The sequence below is a fragment of the Gavialis gangeticus genome, unplaced genomic scaffold (genome assembly GCF_001723915.1).
Source record: "Gavialis gangeticus isolate Ggan-Ray unplaced genomic scaffold, GavGan_comp1, whole genome shotgun sequence".
Classification (NCBI taxonomy): Eukaryota; Metazoa; Chordata; order Crocodylia; family Gavialidae; genus Gavialis; species Gavialis gangeticus.
The window spans coordinates 16,986,010-17,008,589 of NW_017729001.1; the positions used below are offsets into that span (position 1 = coordinate 16,986,010).

Here is a 22,580-nt window from a genome sequence, read left to right on the forward strand (position 1 = left end):
CCCCTTCCAGTGCTGCTGCTGCCTGCCCTGAGCCCAGCCCCCACCAAGAAGAGCCCGGCTGAGCTCCAGTCCGCAGCTGCAGCCTGCCTGCCCCGCGCAGATCTGGGGGCACATGCCGTACCTCCCATGCCCTCCCAGGGTGCAAGCAATGTCAGGAGCCCCCCCCATAACTAGATTCTAATTCTAGACTTGGAAGATTATACATTCGTTTTAACTTTCCAGGTCTAAAATTATCCAAAGTTATTGGAGATTCCTCCTAAATTCATATCCTCCCACCACTGCCACAGGGAAAGCAGTAGCTGGGGACAGGCAGCCTACCCCACTCCCCTTGTTCCCTCCTTGCCACTTGCACTCCTCCTCCCGCCTGTCTCCCTGCTGCCTCTCCCTCTCCCAATGCTTTCCCACTCTGCTACTTGTCCCCCACTGATGCCTGTCCCCTTCGACCCCTGCCTTTGTCCACTTACCTTTGGAGTTACTCTGGCTTTGGTTTCATCTTTTCTGGGAGCATGGAGCACCTGGCACAGGCAGCAGGTGGCTCTAGCTCCAGCCTGCATTCAGGGTTGGGGTTGGGGTCAGGGTCAGAGCCAGAGCCACAACCATTTTGCCCCCCTGTTTCCCCCTGTTTTGTGTGTCCTTTTTCCCATGCTCTACCTGCTCCATGCATCCTTTTCCCTGCCCCCCTGTCACTCTGCATGTCCCTTCTCCCATACTCCTCCCACTGCCTTGCTCCTCTCTGCACTGCACACCCCCTTCCCCCATGTCCCTTCCCTTTGCTCCTTTGCTGCTTCTGCTTCCTAGGGTTGTCATGTGGCAGGGGTGGGCAATTATTTTGGGTGGAGGGCTGCTTACTGAGTTTTGGCAAGCCATTGAGGGCCACATGACAGGCAGCCAGGAGCTGATAAATATTAATTTTTGAAATTTTTTAGGGGCCCAGCAGGCTGCATAGAATGACCTGGTGGGCTGCATCTGGCCCGCGGGCTGTGCTTTGCCCACCCCTGTAATGTGGGGTATCAAGGCCTTTTAGAGCTCTTAATGAAACCCTTGTCTGGGAGCAGTGCTGGGGGCCTGGGGCTTCTCTCTTGGATTTTGTTTGTTGGTCCCTCTCGGGGCCTGTCTTCACTATCTCTTTGTCCATGAATCATGGCCCCACCTGATCCCACATGTGCCAGATCCCAGAAGTGAGACAACGTGGCTGCTTTCGAGCAACCCCAAGCATGCATCATTAAGCAGGCCAAAGGGGCAGCACCAAGCATGTTCCCAGGGCTGCTCAAAGGTGGCCCCGTGGCCTCATTTTCAGCATGTGCGGGAGTGGGAGGGGAGTGCCCACAGGGTGGCACTCCGGGGCTTTGTGCAGGAACGGTGTCACCGAGCTCTTTGTGTCTCTGTTAACTGTGAGGTGGCAGAGGCATATCAGGCCATGGCTGAAGTGTACTCGGTGGTCTCACCGTGGTGGTGTTGAGCACATGAAGGGCGAGGTCTGAGCCACTCTGTCAGGGTTTAGTGGTCAGCATGTCAACGTGTCCCATAAACTCCCCCAACTTGCAAAGCACTCCAGATTGGGCCTGTCCCTGCCAGGGGTTGGTTTTGTTGCAAGCAGTTGTCCCAGGCACTGCATAGTTGGGCTGAAAGTAAAGAATAGGAACAGGACTGATTCTTGGAGTGTGTAAACCTGTTTGAAGTAGGGGTGTTATGCTGATTTATGCCAGGCTACAGGACAAGATGCTGGCAAGCGAGGCGGACCAAAGGTCTGCATGGTTCCAGCTTTGTCTTTTACAGTGCATCGGATATGATGGAGCTGGCGAGGCCAGGTTACCTCCTGCATGCGGGTCCTGTCAGACTCTTTGGCAAGCTGTGCTTGATGGCCAGGAAGGGGGAAACATTGTGTATGAGCGGAAACCTCTGTGTCAGTGCTGGGACCGAGCTGCGAGAGGCCCTTGGCTGTGCTGACTCTGCGTGGCGAGAATCCTGCTGCTTGTTTATTCTCGGGACGCAGTTTTGATATGCAGAATCTGTGATGTCTCCAACTTGGTGTTTGGTGAATTGTTGCTTCCTTTTGGTTGGGACTTGGAAAATATGTAAAAAAGGAGTGAGTTTTGCCAAGGTCCTCACCCGCTCTCTGGCTGGGGCTGGAGGAAGGGAGAGGGGTATGCGTATAGCACTGGAGAGGGGTATGCATGTAGCCCAGTTTGTGTGCTGGGCTGTTCTTGCAGTCAGGCTGTAGGAAACTGTTACTAAGTGAGGATGGAGCAGACTTGGCCGAGAGAATGATGCCTCTGTATACCCGGAGCTGTGCACAACCAGCAGTTCCTCCCTGACTGCAAGAGCTATGAATACTGCATTCATGGGGCTTTGCCGAGCTGAGCTCGAATTTTAGGAGCACAAGCAGGTAAATGAGTCTGCTGTTCTCCAGGGAACGTCTGCTACATCTGGAAGCCAATGTTAACGGTGAGAGTATGGGTCATTCTTCTCAGCCAAGGAGGGCTGGGCTAGGCCTGGAAATGAATCTGCTGATGCGAGTGCACCCTTGAGTTTCGTCTGCCTGGGATGTTAGCCCATTCTGAAAATACGTTTATGCCACAGGCCTGTTCCATGTGTGCAGAATATCTTTGAAAGTGACTCACAAAGGCGGCAGGCTACACACAGTGCCTGTTTGCCTGCAGTGTCTGTTACGCCTGCAGCTTCTACCCTGGTATGAATTTATGAAGTTTCCTCTTTCTGTATGCAGTGACTGGCAGTGTCCTTTCTCACAGACTGGGCTTATCTGACATATGATGCAGTCATTCAGTGCATGCTACACACTTGCATTATGCCTGTACAGCTCGCACGCTATGATAAGAGCACTCAGGAGAAGGCTCAGTTAGATACGGTGCCAGTCAGTGGCACTCAGAACACGTGGTATTGCTCATGAGCTTGTAGGCCCAATAAAGCTTCATGCTACTGTGCATAGCCAGTGGCTTTTTGGGTGTGCAGCTCTTCACACGCAACTCTGAACACATACAGCTGGCTTATGAACTGCAAACTCCATGGGCATGTACAGTCACTGCTGGCCAGGAGAGATACCTGTTGATGGACACTGCATGCTGGTATTCCCATATGGGGGAGGTCTTTGATGGAAAATACATATGTGATGCAGGCACGTGCTGAGGATCTGTAATGGGAAAGAACTGGCAGGTCCAGCTGGATCTGTCCCTTCTTGGATCAAACATCTGGAGCCCCAGCAGCCTTGGAGATGTTCTCTGGTCCTCTGACTTTATATCACTCTCTGGGCTCTTTACACTTGACTGTCTTTTGAAATAACTATTAGAGCTGGTTGGTGTTTCCCATTACTTAGTTGGGAGTGGAGGTGACAGTGCAAGAAATAAAAGCCTGATAAAGGGAGTGGAGACCAATTCATCGTAGAATTATAGAAAATTAGGGTTGGAAAGGATCTCAGGAGGCCATCTAGTCTAACCCCTTGCTCAAAGCAGGACCATCCCCAACTAGACCATTCCAGCCAAGGCTTTGTCAAGCCAGGCCTTAAAAATCTCCAGGGATGGAGATTTCACCACCTCTCTAGGTAACCCGTTCCAGTGCTTCACCACCCTTCTAAGGTGGCTAATATCCAACCTAAACTTCCTGTGTTGCCATTTGAGACCATTGATCCTTGCTCTTGGCCTTTTTATACACAGCCCCAGAGCCTGGGCAGCCCTGGGGAGTGTAATACATGGGAGCTGTGGTTTGTCCATCACATGATGCTGGCCTTTATTGTAGGGAACCCACAGAAATACCAGCCCGGTGGCCCTCTGGGCCATATGTGACAAGGACTGTATGTGCACGAGGCACGTATGTTTGTTGGCAGGAGCGGGAAGAGGAAAGGGACTCAGGGAACTCATGGAAAGTTGGGGTTGGTGGATGCCACTGTGTTTTTGCAGCTGGGGAAGGAGAGGCTGTCCAGTGCAGAACAGGATGGAGTAACAGCCCTTCCAAGGACCTGGCAAATAGCAGCCAGTAAAACACTGTGTTTGTGGGGCATGCAGCACCATTCCCCAAGCCTCTTTTGAGCACCTCAGACCTCTGGGGGCTCAGGAGCCTGCCACCCTGAAGTAGGCACTTTCTCATTCTCTGTGCAGCTGCAGATGATGGGGGTTGATTCCCCCATTCAGTTCCAAAATGCTAGAGCACCTGATTCCCTCCCCCGATTTGGTGTGTGGGACAAGATCGGGACCCCTTGGGCGTCCTGCACCTCCCTGACCTGTTCCTTTCTTCCCTTTTCCTACAGGACCATGAGAAGCAATATGTGGGGTTTGCCACCCTGCCCAACCAGGTGCATCGGAAATCCGTGAAGAAGGGCTTTGACTTCACCTTGATGGTTGCTGGTGAGACTTGCTTGCCACTCTGCCTTTGCTCAGCAGCCCATCTTCTCAGAGGACCAGTCACAGCTGGGCTGAGAGTTGGGAGAGCATCTTCTGTGTCCCTGGGACCTGCCTCTGCCACTGATGCTCACACAGCTGAACGCCCTGGGCTGCAAGCATCCCATTAAAAGGAGCAAGACTCCTTGGGGGGCTGAATCAGGTCCCAGGCTTGTGTCCTGCCCCCAAGGTACTGAGACGATTCTGCTGGCTCAGGTCTGTCCAGTCAAGGGAAGTTCAGCCACTGATCTAAAAAGGGGACAGGATTTCACCTTGTGTCTAACCCTGGCTTCTGTTTGCCTTCTGCTTAACCAGAACAAACCCCGCTGTCTCCCCAGCCCTGGAGCCCCGGCTGTGAGCAGGTTAGCAGGTGGATGGCGAGGAGTTCTGCACGCGCCTGCTGTCTGGCACTCCCCACTTTGCCGAAAGACCCCTTTCTCCTGTCTGGTTTCCTCCTGTCTGACTCTTGAGCCCTCCCTCCCTTGCTCTGTGTCCCAGTCAGACGCTTCCTTCAGAGGAAGCACTCTGCTTTTTTTTTGGCTGCAATCAGCCTGCTTGAGTATGGGATGTAACTGCCCCTTCTCTGCCAGAAAGTGTCCCTGAGAGCAGCAGGCCCTGGATAGCTAGGGACGATGGGGAGGACCTGGGATAACACGTGTTCAAGGACAGAGGGATCATGCTGGGAAGGTCCTCCTGCTGCTGGAGAAATGTAACAGCTACATACAACCCCAACAGGTTCCCATCTCTGGCTTCCCTTGGTGCAGGATCCAGTGTTTTGAGATGCCTCAAGGCTTTTTTTGTAACCCACTTTGTACATGATGTTGTTTTTTCTTTTTCATGTGTCCAATAGGAGAGTCGGGCCTGGGTAAGTCCACCCTGGTGAATAGCCTGTTCTTGACAGACCTGTACAAAGACAGGAAGCTTCTCAACGCTGAGGGTAAGTGAAGCCTGGGGATGGGACCACCAGGGGCTGGCTACTTCCACAGGCACTAAACTGGCTGGCTTTGAACATCCAACACTCCTGCTTTATGTCAGCAATGGTTGCAGACTGGCCCATGCTTTCCTGACCCATTTTCCTTGGCCAGATGTACAGCTTCTGGTATTAGGGCAAGAAGAGTTTGAGGTTGTGATTCAACTTTAGGGTTTTCCTTCCTTACAAAGTACAGTTGCCGAGTAGGCTGAAGAGTTGTCTGTTGCCATACTACAAGGGTCTTTGAATTTAGCTCTCGAGTTTGGTGTCTCGCTCCTGGATGGGTGGGGTGAGAGAGAGAGACAGCATCTGCCCTATATACACTGTAGTGGTATTTTTGGCGTAGGTATGTTAGCTAGGGGTGTGAAAAAAGTTATACCCTGTAGCCGACACAGTCATGCCAGCAAAGCTGCCTGGCCTGGATGCAGTTATGCTGACAGGAGAGGGCATCTGCTTGCTTCACTTTTGTCAACGAGGAAGTGGGATGGGTAGGCCAGCAGACAACGCCCATCATCCGTCTTCTCGAAGGGCCTCCATCCCCACAGCTTTTCAGGGGTAGCTATGCAGAAGCCCCACAATGGAGAGTCTCTGGGGCACAGGAGTGCCTCCTTCCTAATGAAAAAGAACAGTGTGTGTTCTTTTTCAGAGTTTGACCATTTAGATCCATTAGAAAAATGCATTATGGGGGTGTTTGCTTTCTCCTGAAAGCATCAGGTATTGGCTGCTGCCTCTGGTAGGCCTTTCTGGCTGGCTGATATTGCACAGCAATTCCTGTGGTATAAATAAGGTCACCCAGGGACTGTGTATGCACATGTTTTGCGGGACACTAGACAGTTCTGAGAGGTGCTGTTGCAGATGGTTAGAGCTGAGGACTCAAAGTCAGGACAATGCCACGGTCTCACTGTGCTAATTTGAAAAGCCACCTAACCTCCATGCCTGCGTTCTCCCAACTGCTGTGGTAAATGAGCACGATCCTGATCCTTCTCACCGGTTCAGAGTTGTCTCTTCCTCAGGCCCCTTCTGGCCTGTTCAGAATCAGAGGCACATTGATGAAGCCAACAGGGAATTCCCAGCAAATGTGCACAAGAGCTTTGTGCAGACTTCGTTACGCTGAAGCTGCTTTTTGACAGGAAAGTGGGTTTGATTAAGCACAGATTTTAATGGAAGCCATCTGCTTTGTAAATAGCATTTCCCTGGAAAAGTGGAAAACCCAAATATGCATGTTTTGAAATGATGCCATGGTGCCTCGTGTCCCCTGCTGTCCTTTATAGGCTTAACCAGACTTCATCTCCCATGGCACAACAATGAGAATGGGAGAATGAAGCTCCCAGAGTACAACTTCCATTAGCACTGGAGCAGCCACTCTGGATAAAACACTTGGGTTTTATGGGCTCTTTGCCAACCCTGCTCAGATCATCTTGGATGGCGTAGTGCTGTGGGACCGGGCCTTGCACTGGGGGAGTGGTCCAAGTGCAGGGTTAGTGTGCAGGATGCCCCGTGTGAAACTCTGCACCTAATTCCCCTATTCTTGTTCCAAGAGCGAATCAACCAGACCGTGGAGATCTTGAAACACACCGTGGACATTGAGGAGAAGGGAGTCAAGCTGAAGCTGACCATTGTTGACACTCCGGGCTTTGGAGATGCTGTTAACAACACAGAGTGGTGAGAGGGGCTGAGATGCTGTGCTTTGGTTCTGCTGCTGTTTCTGGGTCTTAGCAGTTTCCTCTGGGCAATGGGAGCAGTGTGAGGGTGAGGAATGCTGCTCTCCCATGTTGGAGGGATGTGGACAGATTCAGCTGTGAGCACTGCCCAGGACTTGGGCCAGGCTGAGGGAGGTGGGGAGTAGAGAAGAGCCAGCCTTTCCTGTCCTTGAGGCTTCTCCTGTCCCAGAGGTCCTGCAAGCTTTGGGATATGCATGCGAAAAATTTATTGAATACAACCATGAACCAGATCTTTGTACCAGGCAGGTCTATGTAGCCCCAATAAAGTCAGTAGAACTGTCCTGACCTACATCAGCCGAGAAACTCTTGTTAAACTTGGGGTTGACTGTGTGCTTGCAATGCCCCCCCTGCAGCTGGAAGCCCATCACTGACTACATCGACCAGCAATTTGAGCAGTATTTCCGTGATGAGAGCGGCTTGAACCGGAAGAACATCCAGGACAACCGTGTGCATTGCTGCCTCTACTTCATTTCGCCCTTTGGGCATGGGTGAGGCTGCCATTTGCTCTCCTCCCCTTACAGGGCAGGGGCACATCTCTGTGCAGGGTGTGTGGGATCTCAGGGACTCCTGCTAATGTTACTCGGTGGTGGGGCAGACTCTCCTTCCCATGATATTTATTTTCTTGTGCAGAATCTGTCCACAGTCTATGTAGCTGAGGGGCGGAGGCTGTTGTTGAGGGCACTGATGCTGGAGGGCCCCAAAGCCTATATCTTGTTGCTGCTTTTCCTGGAGAGCGGGAGGATTAAAGCAGCACACAAACCTAGTCTGGCCAAGGGGCACTCAGCACATGACTAGGTGATGGCAGTAGTAGCTGACTATTGCCTCTAGACTATTCAGATGCTACCTTATACAGTGGCAGCCCCACCCAAAGGACTTGCATAGCTGGGATACTCAGTTTGCTGGATTTGTTATCTTTGTGCTACAAAAGGCAGTTGAAGTGGGACCCGGGTTCAGGGCCACAGCATATGTTCTGTAGGGAGTGAATTGCACTCCATGCTATCTGGCTCAACAGGCTGAGCTGCTGTAGCGACTGGGCTGCAAATGGCACGTTCACAACAGCTGTAGCTGAACCTGGGAACTCGCCCTCGGGGCTCACAGAATTTGAGGCTCCAGTGCCTTAGATCCTGGGCTGGGTTGGTCTAGCTCCATGCTTCCTCGTGTGAGGGTACATAGCCCAAGGAGTGACCTGGACCAGCCCTCTTAGAGAGGGAAGTGGGCTCCTGTGTCTCCTTGCTGAGTGCTGCAACTCCCCATGTCCACTGCAGGCTGAGGCCGGTGGATGTCGAATTCATGAAGGCATTGCATGAGAAGGTCAACATTGTGCCCCTGATTGCCAAAGCGGACTGCCTGATCCCTTCGGAGATCCGAAAGCTAAAGGAGAGGGTGAGGCACGCTCCATCTCTTCTTGAAGTGGGATGATCCTTAAATGGTAGCACATTGAGAGGAGAGGGGTCACTGTGGCTTCTCCAGCCAGCTGAATGGGCTGCTTCAGAGGGGTCAGGGGTCCAAGAAGGCCAATGGAGCCCCTCCCTATGGGTTTTCACTGTAATAGCCAGCCAGGCACAAACAGGTCCTTCACCCCCCTCCTTATCAGGGCAGAGGGGTCCAAATCCAGAGTTCACTAGGGCTGTAGATGCAGTGGCCCCAAAGCAGCCATGGACAGTGGGTAAAATGATCCAAGAATCCCCCTTTCCCATCCATTCACAAGTATCTTATTTTAGGAGCCAGCCCTGGCTGGCCCTTTTCAAAAAAAGTCAAAGAGTTTGGCTTCTGCAATGTCCTGCCTTATTCCACACTTCCCATCCTCTCCCTGCCCCTCCAGGAACACTGGAAATCTTAGGAGAGAGAGCTTGCTCCTCCAAGGATGCTCTCGAGGGTCCACAGCAGTGTGCTTCTCGCTTGTTTTCCTGACCTTGTGAGGCCCCCTCCCTTTCCCATAAAAGCCACAGAGCTGTATAGTTGTAGATACTCTGCTGGGGTGTTCTCTTCTGTCATGCTGATGAGCCATGTGGTGCTCTCTTTCCTTTGCCATTGTCCTGCATGGAAATAGATCCGGGAAGAGATTGACAAGTTTGGGATTAAAGTTTACCAGTTTCCAGAGTGCGACTCGGATGAAGATGAGGAATTCAAACAGCAAGACAGAGAGCTGAAGGTAAGGAAGTCACATGATGACTTAATTGAGCAAAACAGTGACATCATCCAGCTGTTGTGTGCAGTGAGTCACTAAGGCTGGGATTTCTTAATATACCAGACATGCAGCCCACATCCCACTGAGATGGTCCCTCCAGGAAGGACAGCCCCTCATCAGCTAATGTGCTTGTTTGATCCACTGCTGGAAACACTACCGGGGCAGCGCCTGGGGCTTTGCCAGCCCTCTCAGCTCCCATCTCAGTGTGTAGAGCTCTGTCTCTGAACCTGAACTATTCGGGGCTCCTGCCTGAGCTGTACACAAGCCCATTTGGGCTGTTCCAGGCTTCACAATTCCTTGTTGTCTCTTGTTTCAGGAGAGCGCTCCCTTCGCTGTCATTGGCAGTAACACAGTGGTGGAGGCCAAAGGCCAGAGAGTCCGTGGGCGGCTGTATCCCTGGGGCATCGTGGAAGGTATGCTCTGATCCCAGCAGCCCTGCAGTGGAAGCTGGACTTGCTCAGTGCCAGCTCCAGGGCAGAATTTGCAGCGGAGGCGGGTGCTGCTCAGTGCTGTGTTGTGATTGCTGGACTGTTCAGCTCTGGAGCCCGCTGATGGCCTGTGTATGTTTGTAGCTTATGGGCGAGGGCACTGAGACTGGTGGGACTGATGCCATGTGGCTCTCCATGATGAATATCAATCATGGAAGCACTCTGGGCAAAGGAGAGAGATTCTCTACCTGTTGTTCCTGCATAGGGTTGACTCAGGAGTTAGTGTGTGAAGAAGCAGCTGCTCACTGCTCAGGAAGGCAGGGCATTGCCCACAGGCACCATTGCTGCCAATGGAGCTAAGCTTTGTACCCTTCAGCACTCTACTCCAGTAAAGGACTTTGCTGCTGCTGCTACTGCTGTCTTTGCAATGGATGTGGTGAGACCTAAACGCACAGCACCAAGCTGGGAAGGGGATATGGGAGATGTGTTACTGCAACTTGCTCCCAAAAGCTGGCTGCAGTGATTATATGTTGACCTGCCATATTATCTCCCCACTGTTCTGCTTTTAGGTAAGGCTGATGCTAGCAGCAAGGGCTTGTGAGCTGATGTGTTGCCAAAATACATCCCCAGTGCACAAAATTAGTGGTTTGAATTGGAGGAAACCACTTTTTTAAACTGCAATGCCAATTTCTGGCAAAGGCAGCTCCCAGGCATTAAAGGCATGTTTCTACCATGTCTCCAGTGCCAAGGAGTAAACAGGGAGAGGGCTGTGCTGACTCACTACAAGTCTGCCTACGATTTCCTATTCTCCCCTGCTTGTGGAAAGCCCCTGAGCAGTGTGACTGTGAGCTGGCTTTTGCTCCTGATTCAGTGTTCCTCCCCAGATCTGCCTGTTTACTTGCTTTGTCACCATCAGATGATTGGTGTTTTTTCAGGTTGCATACCTAGCTACCTTGCTGTGGTATGGCAGCTCAGGAGCACTTAGTGACCAGCACTGGCTGTTTGATGAGCTGGGGAGAAGCATTGAAGCATTTGTATGTGGAAGGAAAGCCAGTCTGCAAAACCCTTGGTGTGGCACAGCCTGGCTGCCCTGGACTTTTCAGAGAGGTCAGCTAGCAGATGAAAGCAAAGCAATGAGTCTCATAAAGACCTAGCCTCCCCTCAGACTGGTCCTTTGAAATAAAGCAAGCACTGGTTTAAATTGCAAAGAAGGGGAGCATACCAATTCACTGGAAAACCTGGACTAAAGTCACAGATGAAGGAGAATAAAACTGCCAGCTGCGGGGAAGGGAGCTGTGAAGGTGATCTCAGCGGTGATTTCTGTCAGCGGTGACTCTGAACACACTCAGCCTGCAGAGACTGTGCCTACATGGTGCACAACTGTGGCCTCCCTGCCTGTCTGTGGATTTCCCCACTGCAGTGCCTTTCCTCTCTGGGGAAGCAAGTGACACTAGGGGCTGATTCTAAGCCCATGGAAGCCAATGGAAAGACAACAATCGATGCCCAAGGGTTTTGCATCAGGCCCCGAAGTCAGGCCAAAGGGAAACACATGGACTGGGCTTCCACAGGGCAGTTTGTTTCATGCTCCATTGTGAGCTGCAGACAGCAGGCCCATCACAGGTGCATTGCACACACCTCTGAGGCAACATCTTGCCTCAGAGCGTGGCTGCCTTGTGGGCTGCATACATCAGTTCCTTCTTCAACAAAGCTCCAGCAGTGCCTGGTTTCAGCAGCCTGGTCCGAAGGCCAGTGAGTTCAGGCTCTTGTGACTGAAGGAAGGAAGCAAGCCGTAGGGCAAGGGACCCTGCTTTTAAATGTCCAGGCAGTACCTCCACCAGTGCACTGTTGGCTGGAGCCCGAGTGCCCCAGTATCTCACCTATGCAGAAGCAGCCTCTTGGGTTTGCGGCCCAAACCCTTTGGCATGGAGGGTACAAAGGAGCAAGAGGGGGAGGGGAAGGTCTGAGTGATGGGTCAAGTGGAAGGGACCGTGAAGGAACTAGAGTATTAGCTAAGACCTGGATGTTGGGAAGGGTGGAAGAGGTCATGGCTTCCCCTTGGGGCTTGCTGTATGTGAAGTCCAAGTACTGTTTCTTGCTATTTCTCTAGTGGAGAACCAAGCACACTGTGACTTTGTGAAGCTGAGGAACATGTTGATCCGGACGCACATGCATGACCTGAAAGATGTCACCTGTGATGTTCACTATGAGAACTACCGAGCGCAGTGCATCCAGCAGATGACCAGGTAGGGCCCCAGATGTGCTGCATGTCATGGGGTGGTAGTGAGGTGTTCCAGGGACTGGACACATGCACTCAACATGCGGGTGCACGAGAGGCAAAATTAGAAGCTGACATAGGCCAGTCATAGCATATCCACAGTGTAAGTTCACCCCAAGGGACTCCTGAGCCCAGGCCACTGCCCCATGCTCCCATCCTCAGCCTTGGGGGAAGGTCCATGGAGAAATGTGCTTCTTGGAGGAACTCCTGTCAGTTAAAATAGACTTGGCCCAGTGAAGGGGATACAGCATCTCCCTAAGGGCCTGCGTTGCCAAAGCGTAGTCTGGTAGGGAGGCCCTGTGTGGGTTGCAGTGCCTGTATCCTCCCCAGCTGTGGCCCTGTCTCAGTGACAACCGAGATGCTGCCATTTCTTTGACAATGCCTCTGCCCAAGCAGGGGCCAATTACTGCATTTTCATGTGTCCCCAGAGTGTTACCCTGTCATAGCTCATTGCATTTTTATTGCAGGCTCAAACAGGTCAGAAGGTAGGAGAGAATGGTCTCAGAAATTTCATGTAAAAAAAAAAACAACAAAAAAAACCCCAACAACCCTCCATTTCTCTCCTCCAAAATTTCAAATTTTATTGAAAATGTTACCTTTGAAAACTCTGTTGTGAGTTAAACCTTCACTTCCTACTCAAAACCACTGTGTACAGTGTTCTGTGCTGCCACTTTCCACCCCAGAAGTGGCTGTGTTTCATTGATGCACAAGTAGGCTGTGTGTGTAAATGTCTGTGAATGTGCCTGTGTTCATGCACAGACCCCTATAATTAACCTTCTGTCAGACAATCTGTTTTTATTTTTAATGAAGGACATGCCTGAGACCCAGCAGAAGTAACTATAGAGATCTGAGAGAAATGGTGTATTTCCCTAAATACTGTTTATGTACAGAATGTAGTAATCGCTAAATAAATCGAGGAGTAGCTAAGAAGAAATTCTTTAATGGAAGTAGTTTAAAAAATGCACTTTTTAAATGCTATCTTTTTTCTATATCCAACACATTTCCAGGGTCTCAGATTCTCATGCAAAGCTGTGAGAACCAGGGGTGATGATGTAACAGTTTCCAATATTCAGCTGAACTTTTTAAGATGAAAGTCGATTTAGATAAAGCCTTCTGTAGTGAAATAGCCCAGACAACTGGCGAGGTGGTTGACTAATGAGCTGCTGTTGCCACCAGGTGGTGAGAGTATACAATGGCACCCTGGCACTGCAGTTTCTGTTCTTTCCCAAGCGTGTTTCACTCCTTGCAGATTGTGACTCGCATTATTATTAGGACTCGCATCAATTCAGTTGCTTTCATGTTTTGATCTGTATAGAAGAAGGTGTGTGTGTGTGTGTGGAAGGGGGCGGGCAATGGTGGCCACAGCTAAGGCTATGGGTTTCTGCGTAGGGTGTGCTCCTGCTCTTGCTGGTGATAAAAATGCAGAGGTTTCAGCTAGAAACTTTTGCTCTTCTGCTCAGGGGCACACCAATCACCCTGTTTGCCAGTCAGGGAGGAGTTTTCCCCTTAGATGAGACGGGCAGAGGCTGAGGGGGATTTTGCCTTCCTCTGTAGTACAGGGCATGGTTCTTTTCCTGTGTTCGATCTACTCCCCTGTAGTTGCAGTGCAGTGCCAGCGCCCTCATCTCCCCTGTAGTGTGCTACTGGGTGCCCTTGGTGTGTCAGGTATTGCCGTAGATGAGGGCTCAAAGTAGTGATTTTGGGATCCCTCTGGTTAAAGAGAGCTTATGAACACAGGGGCCTGCATTCAACAGCTCAGGAGGCTGCTGGCCGTCTTAGGTCCACATCTCCTAGGCAGATAGAGACAGAGGGCAAGACCGCAAGACTTTGGCCTGTAAGCGTCTCTGCTATATCGAGCCTCAGCACGATTAGTGACTTGAAGCTTGCTGTCAGTGGGCCGTCCATCCAGTTGGGTGTGTGGCTTTCATACCTACGAGGGCCTCCCTCCAGGGTGCTCCTTGGTGATCTTGGCCCGCATGTGAGGGGATTCCAGCCCTTGCTCCGCGCCGCCTCACAGCACCCCGCAGGCCCGCGTCAGTGCTGAGCGTCGCTGGCTGGATATGCACATGTCCACACAGTGCTCCTTTCCTCTGCGCCGGTTCCAGCCAGGGTGGAAGTGGACTGGACTGATTTCATCCTCTCTCTTTTTCACTAGCAAGCTGACTCAGGACAACAGGATAGAAAGCCCGATTCCCATCCTGCCCCTTCCAACACCTGATACGGAAACAGAGAAGCTGATCAAGATGAAGGATGAAGAGGTAAGTCTCCACTGCACTTCGGGGTCCATGGGGATGAGTGCTAGGATCACAGGAGTTTCTCCTGGGGCTTTCCACTGCAGTGTCCCTCTCCCCACCTCCCCGTTCCTTTCCTTCTGCAGAGGCTGTGTCCCTCTCAGGCAGTGGCAATGCCATGCTGAGAAGTGGACACTAATGCTCTGTCAGCAGCCGCTGTGTTCAGGTGACTAGAGAGTTTTCTCCAAGATACTCTCGCACCCTGTCAGGACCACCCAAGGCAAGTGCCGCATCCTCTCTGCCACGTCCATCTCCTTCTGCCCTGTTCAGTCGCTGTGATTATAAGGGCCCTGATGTCCAGCAAGTGGTGGCAAGAGCCAGGAGTGGCTGAAATGCAACCTAAGACCACCCATGGTTCCCCTAGACAGCCGAGCTGTGTGTCGCTGTCGTGTCAGTGTGTAGCACCAGCTTCTCGCTGGGCCTGATGCTCTGATGCATTATTACTGGGGTGACGGGAAGGAGTGAACAGGCCCTGGGAGCTGCCTTCACCAAGGTGAGCCACCTCATAGGGTAGCATGGGACGGTTACCCTGCCTCTGTATCCTGTGGATAAATGTCCTTGCCTCAGCAGTGTCTGGCACCCTTCCCTCAGCTCCCTTCTTCCCAGGACCGCGGGGCTCATATGGGCCAGCTGTCACGGGAACCAGCCCACATGTTCTGGGTCATGTTTAGGTTGAGGTGCAACCTTCCCCTTGGGGCCGGGCCTCTCCCAAGCCCTATGTATCCTGGTCCCACGTATCCTGTGAGCCAGTCCAAGGTAGCCCAGGCACCCAGGAGAATGAGAAGCTGTGCAGACCGGGGCCCCAGCACAAAAGGTGGGGTGGCATAGTCCCCCTCTCACCAACAACCTGGCTGCTCCCTGTGGTGGATCCACCCACCCTCTGATCTTCCCTTCCCCTGTTTTGTACAGTTGCGGAGGATGCAAGAGATGCTGCAGAAGATGCAGCAACAGATGCAGGACCAGTGAGCGCTAGGAGGACGGGGGGGTGAAAGGAATCCCTCCCCCCGGTGATCTGCTGGGGCCCAGCTTGAGACGTGGATGTTTTCGAGAGAAGTTCCCCATCGCGTAGAGACTTGCGGGCAAGAGCTGCTCTCCACCCTCTAATTTATTAGCAGCGACACTGGCCCTGCAGTCAGCCGGATCGTGGAGGAGGCTGGTCACTTCACTGTTTACTGATGTGGGTTTTCTTTTTTCCCTCTTTTCCTATTTTTTTAAATATATGTGTGTATATATATAGAAGTCTGGGAAGTGTCTGAGGCATTTTTAAAACCTCCCCCCCTTCCAGGTGTACTAACTGCTCGTTCGGGAATGTTCTGGGATTTCAAGTCATGGTGTCTGTGGCATCCAAACTTGAAGACTCTCTGTGTAAATGCACGTCAATGTTTACTCCCAGCCAAGGTGCGGTGACCCCATCCCCCTCACCACCCCTTAGGGCCAGCACAGGTACCTCAAAAGGCGAATGTTACCTCTGAGTTTTCATGGATTAGACCAAGCCAGCTGCACATCCCTGCCTGGGCATTTCCCAGCCACTGCTTCACTGCAAGGCACAGCAGGGGTTTGTCACTGAAACTGGCCCGTCGGGGTATTCTTAAGGTGCCTGAACATTCCTGCTTGATTTTCCCATTGAGAAGTTCCAGGATCGTTTGCACTGAGAGGAAGGAGCCTTGCTCCCTAGGTCAGTAAATACCAGCTTTCCACTGCCCTTATTTAGGCCTTCCTAGTTTCGCAGGTGTGCCATTGAAGGCCAGGCAGCATCAGCCTTCAGAGAGGTGATTGCTACTGGATCAATCTCCTGGGTGCCAGCATGGCCTCAGCCCACTGCAGCCAGCAAAACTGAGGAGTTAGCAGGCGACATGGTGGTTTTTTCTTCACTCCTTTCCCTGTTTAGGGTGGGAAGCATGGAGGTCCCATGGTTCAGCCCTTGCTATTCAACCAGGTGTAACCCCAGTGCTCATTTGGAGGTGTGAAAGGCTCAGGCCATACCCACTGTTTGGAGCTGAATGGTAAAAGCTACTGGGTAAGGAACAGCTTCTCAGAGCAGGGCCGTCTTTTCCCTCCAAGCATGTGAAGCCCCTCAGGCACACTGCTGGCCCATTAGCCCATTTTGCCATTTTCCCTGTACTTTCTTAATGAGCGTGTGGGAGAGCTGAGAGCTTTGTGGAGGGGCAGAGCTGGGAGGGCAGGCTGCAACGGGAACGGGGGTGATGAATGGCTTGCCAAGTTTTCAGCCAGCACAACAGGTGTGCAGGTGTTACGCCAGGGACCAAGTGCAGCCCGGCAGGCCTTGCCCCTCCTGCACTGCCCTTTCTTACGGTAGCTTTAGGCTCCCCTTTTCCTCCTGTCCCCAGGCCTGGCAACCTGTCTTTTCCAGCTCTAGTGCTGGGAAGGCAGGCGGGATCTGGTAGGCAGAGATAAGAGTGCTCTGTCTGCAGCCTTTCTGTCTCGCTGCTGCTTCCTGCTTTATTTTTACCATCAGCCCCAGTGAGAGGAGATCACCAGAAGTGTGGTGTGTCTGATAGCATAGGATGTGCTGGGAAGGCTGATGGGAATAACATCTTGCAGGGGCCTCTAAGTGAACCTCTCATTTGGCTCTTTTCTACCTTGACTCCATGGAGCTCAGGCAACAGGCTGGTTTCACTCTGATGCACATTGGGTGAGGCCATTGTGCCCAGCCCCTAGCTTCTGCTCCAGTTCCTCTTTGTTCACATGTATCTGCAGCTTTGGGCTCCATTGCTGGCTCCCTGGTGGTCCCCACTGTCTGTTACTGGCTTGGCTACGCATAGCCAGCATGCTAAATACTGGTTTTAGATCCTAGGGCTGGTCCTGGCAGCATGTCAGGCTGGCTTCTCTCTACAGTGCCCTTGTCCCACTTGGTCAGTAGGTTGGGTGGCTCTTGTTCATCAGGCCAAGCCACTTGTATCTAGGCTGTGATGCGGGGCTTGGTGCCTAAGAGGTCTCTCACCCAACGTGTAGGGGATGCATGAGTGAGCACCAGACTGAAACTCTGAGCTTTGAGCCTGGCTTGTTTAAGATGCCTTTTACTGCCCCAGAGAAGTGCAGGAGCATGAGGGACGTGCTTCCATCTGGCAGAAGAGCAAGGCTATTACCTAGGTGGCTCCTTTTTCTCTTCCCATCTTCCCATGTGAAGCACATGCAATTTGGGGCAATGCCAGGCCAGGATAGACTAGGGGTCTATCTAATCTGGTGTCCTGCCCCCCTCCCTGCCCCCACAGTGTCAGATGTTTGGGGGGACCAAGCCTCCCTGCAGTGCTCCTTCTTGTGCGATTATTATGGGGACAGTTTCTTCCAGGCCTCTGTTGGAAATCAGCTGCCACCACACTAACTCTCACCAGTTTTATCGGTACTACTGTAACTGCAAAAGCATTGACATGGCTGTACTGTCCCTCCTCTCTCCTGCTCCTCCCTTTTTTTTAAGCTTGCAAAGTTCCTTGTTTCTGTATTTTCTGGGCAGTGCATCCCACAAGAGAGTGACCTACTGCAGTAACATCTCTAGACCAGCCAAGGGTGCCTGTGTTTTAAGCAAGTTCTGATCTAAGACGAAGAGGAGATCGTCTTCCCTTTAGCCTCAGGTGATGACATGGCAAAGTGGAATATGCAGCTGTACTGATGGCTGCAGCAGTGAGCAAGGCGTTCAGACAGGGTGCTGCTGTGGACTTGAGGTAGTCGGGAGCTCAAGGCCCCTCCAGAAGTATTGCTGACTAAGACATCTGCTCCTCTTCTTAGTGAAGGAGTCTCCATCACCTCAGTGCAAACTGCTGCTAAATCAAGCAATGAATCACTGATCCATTCCAGTCGTGGGCAGAAGAGTGGGTTGTAGTTTGGGGTCAGGCAGAGAAGTACCTGCCAGTGAAGTGACTAGAATGGCAGCTTCTCAGCTGGAGGTGCAACTTTTGCAGAGGTGAAGTGGGACCACAGAGACCCACCAGCAAAAAAAAGCTAGCCAGCTTCCTCCCCCATGAGGTGAGGTATGATGGCTGCCTGGAAAGGGACCAGAAACTGAGCTGTCCTCTTGCACGCACTGGTGTCTGTCTGTGGAAGTGGCACTTGCATGTTCAAAGAATGGGTGTCTGTTACTGGCCCTGCTCTGCAGCCGGAGGAGCATTCCTGGATAAACACGGGTGTCTGTTTGGCCCGTGGGGCTGTAGCTCCCACTGACAGAGAAGGGTGTAAGTAGGGTGCTAATCCACCCAACCTCACCACCCCCCTGCCCACGCACCTATGTGTAACCAAAGGCAAACATTGCCAATGATAGCACTTCTTAGCAGCTCTCTCCAGGGGTCTTGTCCTGCTCTGTAGCTGTAGCTGGGGAAGAGGACGGTCGGTACAACCCCTTTAACTTTGTGCCTGACTGAGGAGGTACCTGTTGTGTGGTACTGGCTTTGTGATCACTTTGCTGCCCTGTCTGCATGCCTTGTCCTTGGCCCACATCCTTTTGGGGGGACTCATTTGTGCTGTGTGAAGGCTTTTCTGCTCACTCATCCCAGCCACAGCCATGTGGTAACTCTGGCTTACTCGTGACCATGTGACCCCACCTCCCCACGCTCCCTTCCAAGGCACTTCGTTGGTCTGTTTGATTACTTTTTTTTTTGTAAATTTTTGTTGAAATGTTTGTTGTGAACACAGAAAATGGAACCTTTTAAAACATATCCATTTTATTAAAATGATTATTGTTGTTATTATTATTATTATTAATAATGTTTACTACCTGAACTGATCAGTGAAATAAATGCATTAAAAACACTAAGTGCCCTTCTCCTGATTTAATTGTTCTCTCTGTCAAAATGGCATTCATCATAAGGTGAAAGAGGCCTGGAAAATTCACCTTGGTGCTCTCTGTCCATATACCTTGTGCAATCACATGCAGCTCAGTGCAGGATCTGTGGGGTGATGTTATGCCAAAAGTTGGCCTGGATGTTTCTCTTGTTTCCTTCCAGCCTTAAAATCTATGGGGAAAATACATCCGGGTTGTCACTGTTGTCACTAAGCCCTTCCTAACTGAAAAAAAAGCACAATTGCAAGAGCCTGAGCCAGCAGCATGACTAAGGGTGGGTGACAGGGGCACCAGCCCCAGGCATCATTTAAATGAGAAGCAACAACACCTGTTGCCACCGCTCCTGCCACCGCTGCCATCCAGAGCACAGAACCCGCTTGTTACGCCTCTGGCCTGAGCTATTTGTTCCTTTCCCAACTTACCTGCCTACTCTGGTGTAATGGTTGGGGAGGTCTCTGTTGGCTTACTGGAAACTCAAGGCTCAATGGTTTTAGAAGAGAGAAACAAAACTTTAATCTCCCCTTGGGCCAAATCCTGCCGATTGGTTACAGCCCCGCTGAATCAAAGGACCAGATCCTCCCAGCTCTGCAGCTTCTAACTCTAGTGAGAAACCTAAGGCAGAATTTGGCCTTTAATGTGGACAATGGTGATATGACCTCAGCATCCTGAGAGCATCCAGATGGCCTTAGTGTATTTTTATCCAGCTGACTTTGCTGGTCCAGTTGGAGCATCTCTTCTGTGCCACGAATACGGGATGTGGTAAGCCTCCCTTGCTAACTGTGCATTGCACATGCCTCTGAGGCTGCTGAGTCATCTGACTATCGAGAAAAGCCCACCAGATCATGATGTCCCTGTCAGCATTATCTTTCCAGGCACTGTCCAGCTGAGGCAGTCTGCAGTTTTCTTCCTTTCCTTGGATCTAGCCTTCTTCATTTTGGTGCAGCTACCAGAATGTCCTAGGTTTGAGTGTAACTCTGAGTCATGCGAGGCCATGCAAAACCTCAAAAGGGATTTCTTCTCTGCTCAGCTTTTCCCTACAATTAAGTGACTAGAATCCCAGGCCACTGTGTTAGATCTCCCAACCTGCCAAGCAGGGCTACGCTGGAGTCAGTACTTGGGTGGGAGACCTCCAAAGAAAACCTGAGACCCTGTGGGAGGTGCTGATACTATCCATACGTTGCAATACAACCTTAGGGTTTACCAGAGTGCCAGAGAGTGGCTTTGTGATGAAATGTGAAGGCAAGGTCCGTAATGGTAACTGTGACTCTTGTGGTGCTCTTCACAATGCTAGTTGTGTTAAATTGAACTTCCTAGTTGCTTCTTAAGTCAGAACTTTCTCCCTATTTAAGTTTTGCCTACAGCTGGATACAGTATTCTCCTTTACTTCCTGTCCCAACGTACTTGGTCCACATGTGCTAGGCAGATTCTCCCAAAGATGGATCTATCCATAACCAGTAAGGACCTTACCTTCAATGAAGAAATACCAATAAAAATGGGAAGGGTTGGGGGGAAGCGGGGGCGGAATGGCAAAATCAACAGATGGTGGGAGATGACAAATGGGAAAAAAACAAAATAAAATGGGTACTTCTGCCCCTACGTGAGATTTTTCTGTTTTGCCTCTTTTACTTCCTGTCCCACTGCTGGAACATATGCAGGTGTGAAGGGATACTCGGAGCTGTGCATATAGTTGGTACAGGGTTCAAATTCCTTTAGGATGAAAGTCATAGAGAGGGTTATGGGAATGACCTAGGATGACATTATCATCATCAACCTAGGATGCTGGGTTACTGTACTGAAGCTATTGCTGATCCACATGAGCCTCCCCCAGCTTTCTTGCAGACCTCTTGCCTAATTAGTATGATCCTTGCTTGATCTCTGTGTGGAGAGAGATCTAGTTGGCTGCTATTGCCGAATCTTCTCCAGCCTCAGCAGAGGAAAGTAGCTGCACCAGTAACAGACGCAGAAATAGCAATCATGTCAGATGGGAGGCAAGGACAGGTGCCACTTAGCACTGGATGGCCCTAAGAGATAGTAGCTTTCCTAAGGCTGCTGAATAGCTTATCCACATACTCCCCAGCTGAGGTGTGTTTGCATTTAGTGCCCATCTTTCTCTTTGAAGCTCACTACTATTAAGCCTTGTTTTTGTGGTAGCATGGGGCAGCTTCTGAGAGGGTAGAGCCCCACAGTGGTAGCTGCTGCACAGATGTGCCATTAGTAACAGTCTCTGCCTTGCCCTGCTTACAGTCCACACCTCTCTGTAGGCAGTCCCATTACTCAGCATGGGGCAAGCCTGCAAGAAGCATAATGAAGACAACCCTTGCATCCTTCCTTCCCTACTGTCCTTTCCCTCCCCTGCCACTAGGCCAGTCTTCATCACTTATATCAGGGCTGGCACTACTGAAGCGTCACTGCAACCAGCACCATTTCCATTTCTCAGAACAGCCCCTCAACAGAGCCTTCCCTCTTTCGATGACAAGGAGTGAGCTTGCAGGAAGAGATCAGTGGGAGGTGTCCCGGCAGTTTGCCTTCCCTTTATCTTGCGCACACATGTGGGGAAATATCTGGAAATGTTTGCTGCTTGGTTGCAAACACTCCTGGACTGACTGGCAGCCTAGAACGGTCTTCTCTCATGCTGCAAGGCCAGCGGGAACCGCTCTGCAAAAGTAAGTAGATGCACAGTGCCACGTGCCCTCCTTTCTTGCCTTTGATTGCTTTTTTGCTCAGGAAAGCATTATGTCTTGCCACTAGCATGCTGCATTGTCCTATCTCTGTACAGTTTCTGGAAACTGATGGTTCTTAGAGTTTTCTGCAATGGCATAGGGTAGCTGCAGCTTTAGCACAGTCCAGTAGCCTTTTTCCTCCTGGTGTCCTGTCTCCAACCGTGACCAATGCTAGGTACTTCAGAAAAAGTGTATCCCTTTCCATTATGCGTCCCCTGGTGCCTGATCATAGCAGGGAATCACTATGTGCCCTGACACATGAGGGTTGCTTGTCTGTTCGTTTCATTCTATTGTCGAAACCAGAGAGGCTTTTAGCTGCACAAATGCCTAGTTCTTTTTTAATTTCTTGCAGCTATTTGCTCCTGTAGTGGTTTGCAGTGTCTGAATGTGAAATTTAGGAATTAGGCACAAACAGCTCCATGCACCAGTTCTTGACTGTCTATAATGATTTTCCTTAGTCATGGTATTATACCAGTAATAGAGAAATCAGAATCATGAATCTTATATTATAGAATCATAGAAGTCGGGTCGGAAGGGACCTTATAGATCTTCAAGTCCGACCCCCTGCCAGGGCAGGAGAAAAAACTGGGCTCAAATGATCCCAGCTAGGTAGGCATCAAGCCTCCTCTTAAAGACCCCCAGGGCAGGAGCCAGCACCACTTCCCTTGGAAGTTGGTGCCAGATCCTAGCTGCCCTAACTGTGAAGTAGTTCTTATGGATGTCTAATCTAAACCTCCTCTCCAACAACTTGTGGCCGTTATTCCTTGTTATCCCGGGAGGCGCTAGGGGAAACAAGGTCTCTCCCAA

At 51.1% G+C, this 22,580-nt stretch overlaps 2 protein-coding genes across 4 annotated transcripts in view; both read left to right on the forward strand.

The window, feature by feature from the left end:
- Positions 1 to 19,023, forward strand: part of SEPT5 (septin 5) — a 27,323-nt gene extending 8,300 nt beyond the window's left edge. For all 3 annotated transcript variants that reach the window (XM_019506962.1, XM_019506963.1, XM_019506964.1), the window contains exons 2-11: positions 4,259 to 4,355; positions 5,239 to 5,325; positions 6,897 to 7,020; positions 7,433 to 7,567; positions 8,345 to 8,462; positions 9,130 to 9,231; positions 9,584 to 9,680; positions 11,803 to 11,938; positions 14,126 to 14,228; positions 15,171 to 19,023. In XM_019506962.1, the coding sequence (XP_019362507.1) occupies positions 4,259 to 4,355; positions 5,239 to 5,325; positions 6,897 to 7,020; positions 7,433 to 7,567; positions 8,345 to 8,462; positions 9,130 to 9,231; positions 9,584 to 9,680; positions 11,803 to 11,938; positions 14,126 to 14,228; positions 15,171 to 15,227 (1,056 nt within the window). In that variant the 3' untranslated portion in view covers positions 15,228 to 19,023. The remainder of the gene's footprint in view (positions 1 to 4,258; positions 4,356 to 5,238; positions 5,326 to 6,896; positions 7,021 to 7,432; positions 7,568 to 8,344; positions 8,463 to 9,129; positions 9,232 to 9,583; positions 9,681 to 11,802; positions 11,939 to 14,125; positions 14,229 to 15,170) is intronic.
- A 2,472-nt stretch (positions 19,024 to 21,495) lies between these two features.
- GP1BB (glycoprotein Ib platelet beta subunit) overlaps positions 21,496 to 22,580 on the forward strand; it is a 3,353-nt gene continuing 2,268 nt past the window's right edge. The window contains exon 1 of the mRNA XM_019506967.1: positions 21,496 to 21,716. Within this exon, the coding sequence (XP_019362512.1) occupies positions 21,683 to 21,716 (34 nt within the window). The 5' untranslated portion in view covers positions 21,496 to 21,682. The remainder of the gene's footprint in view (positions 21,717 to 22,580) is intronic.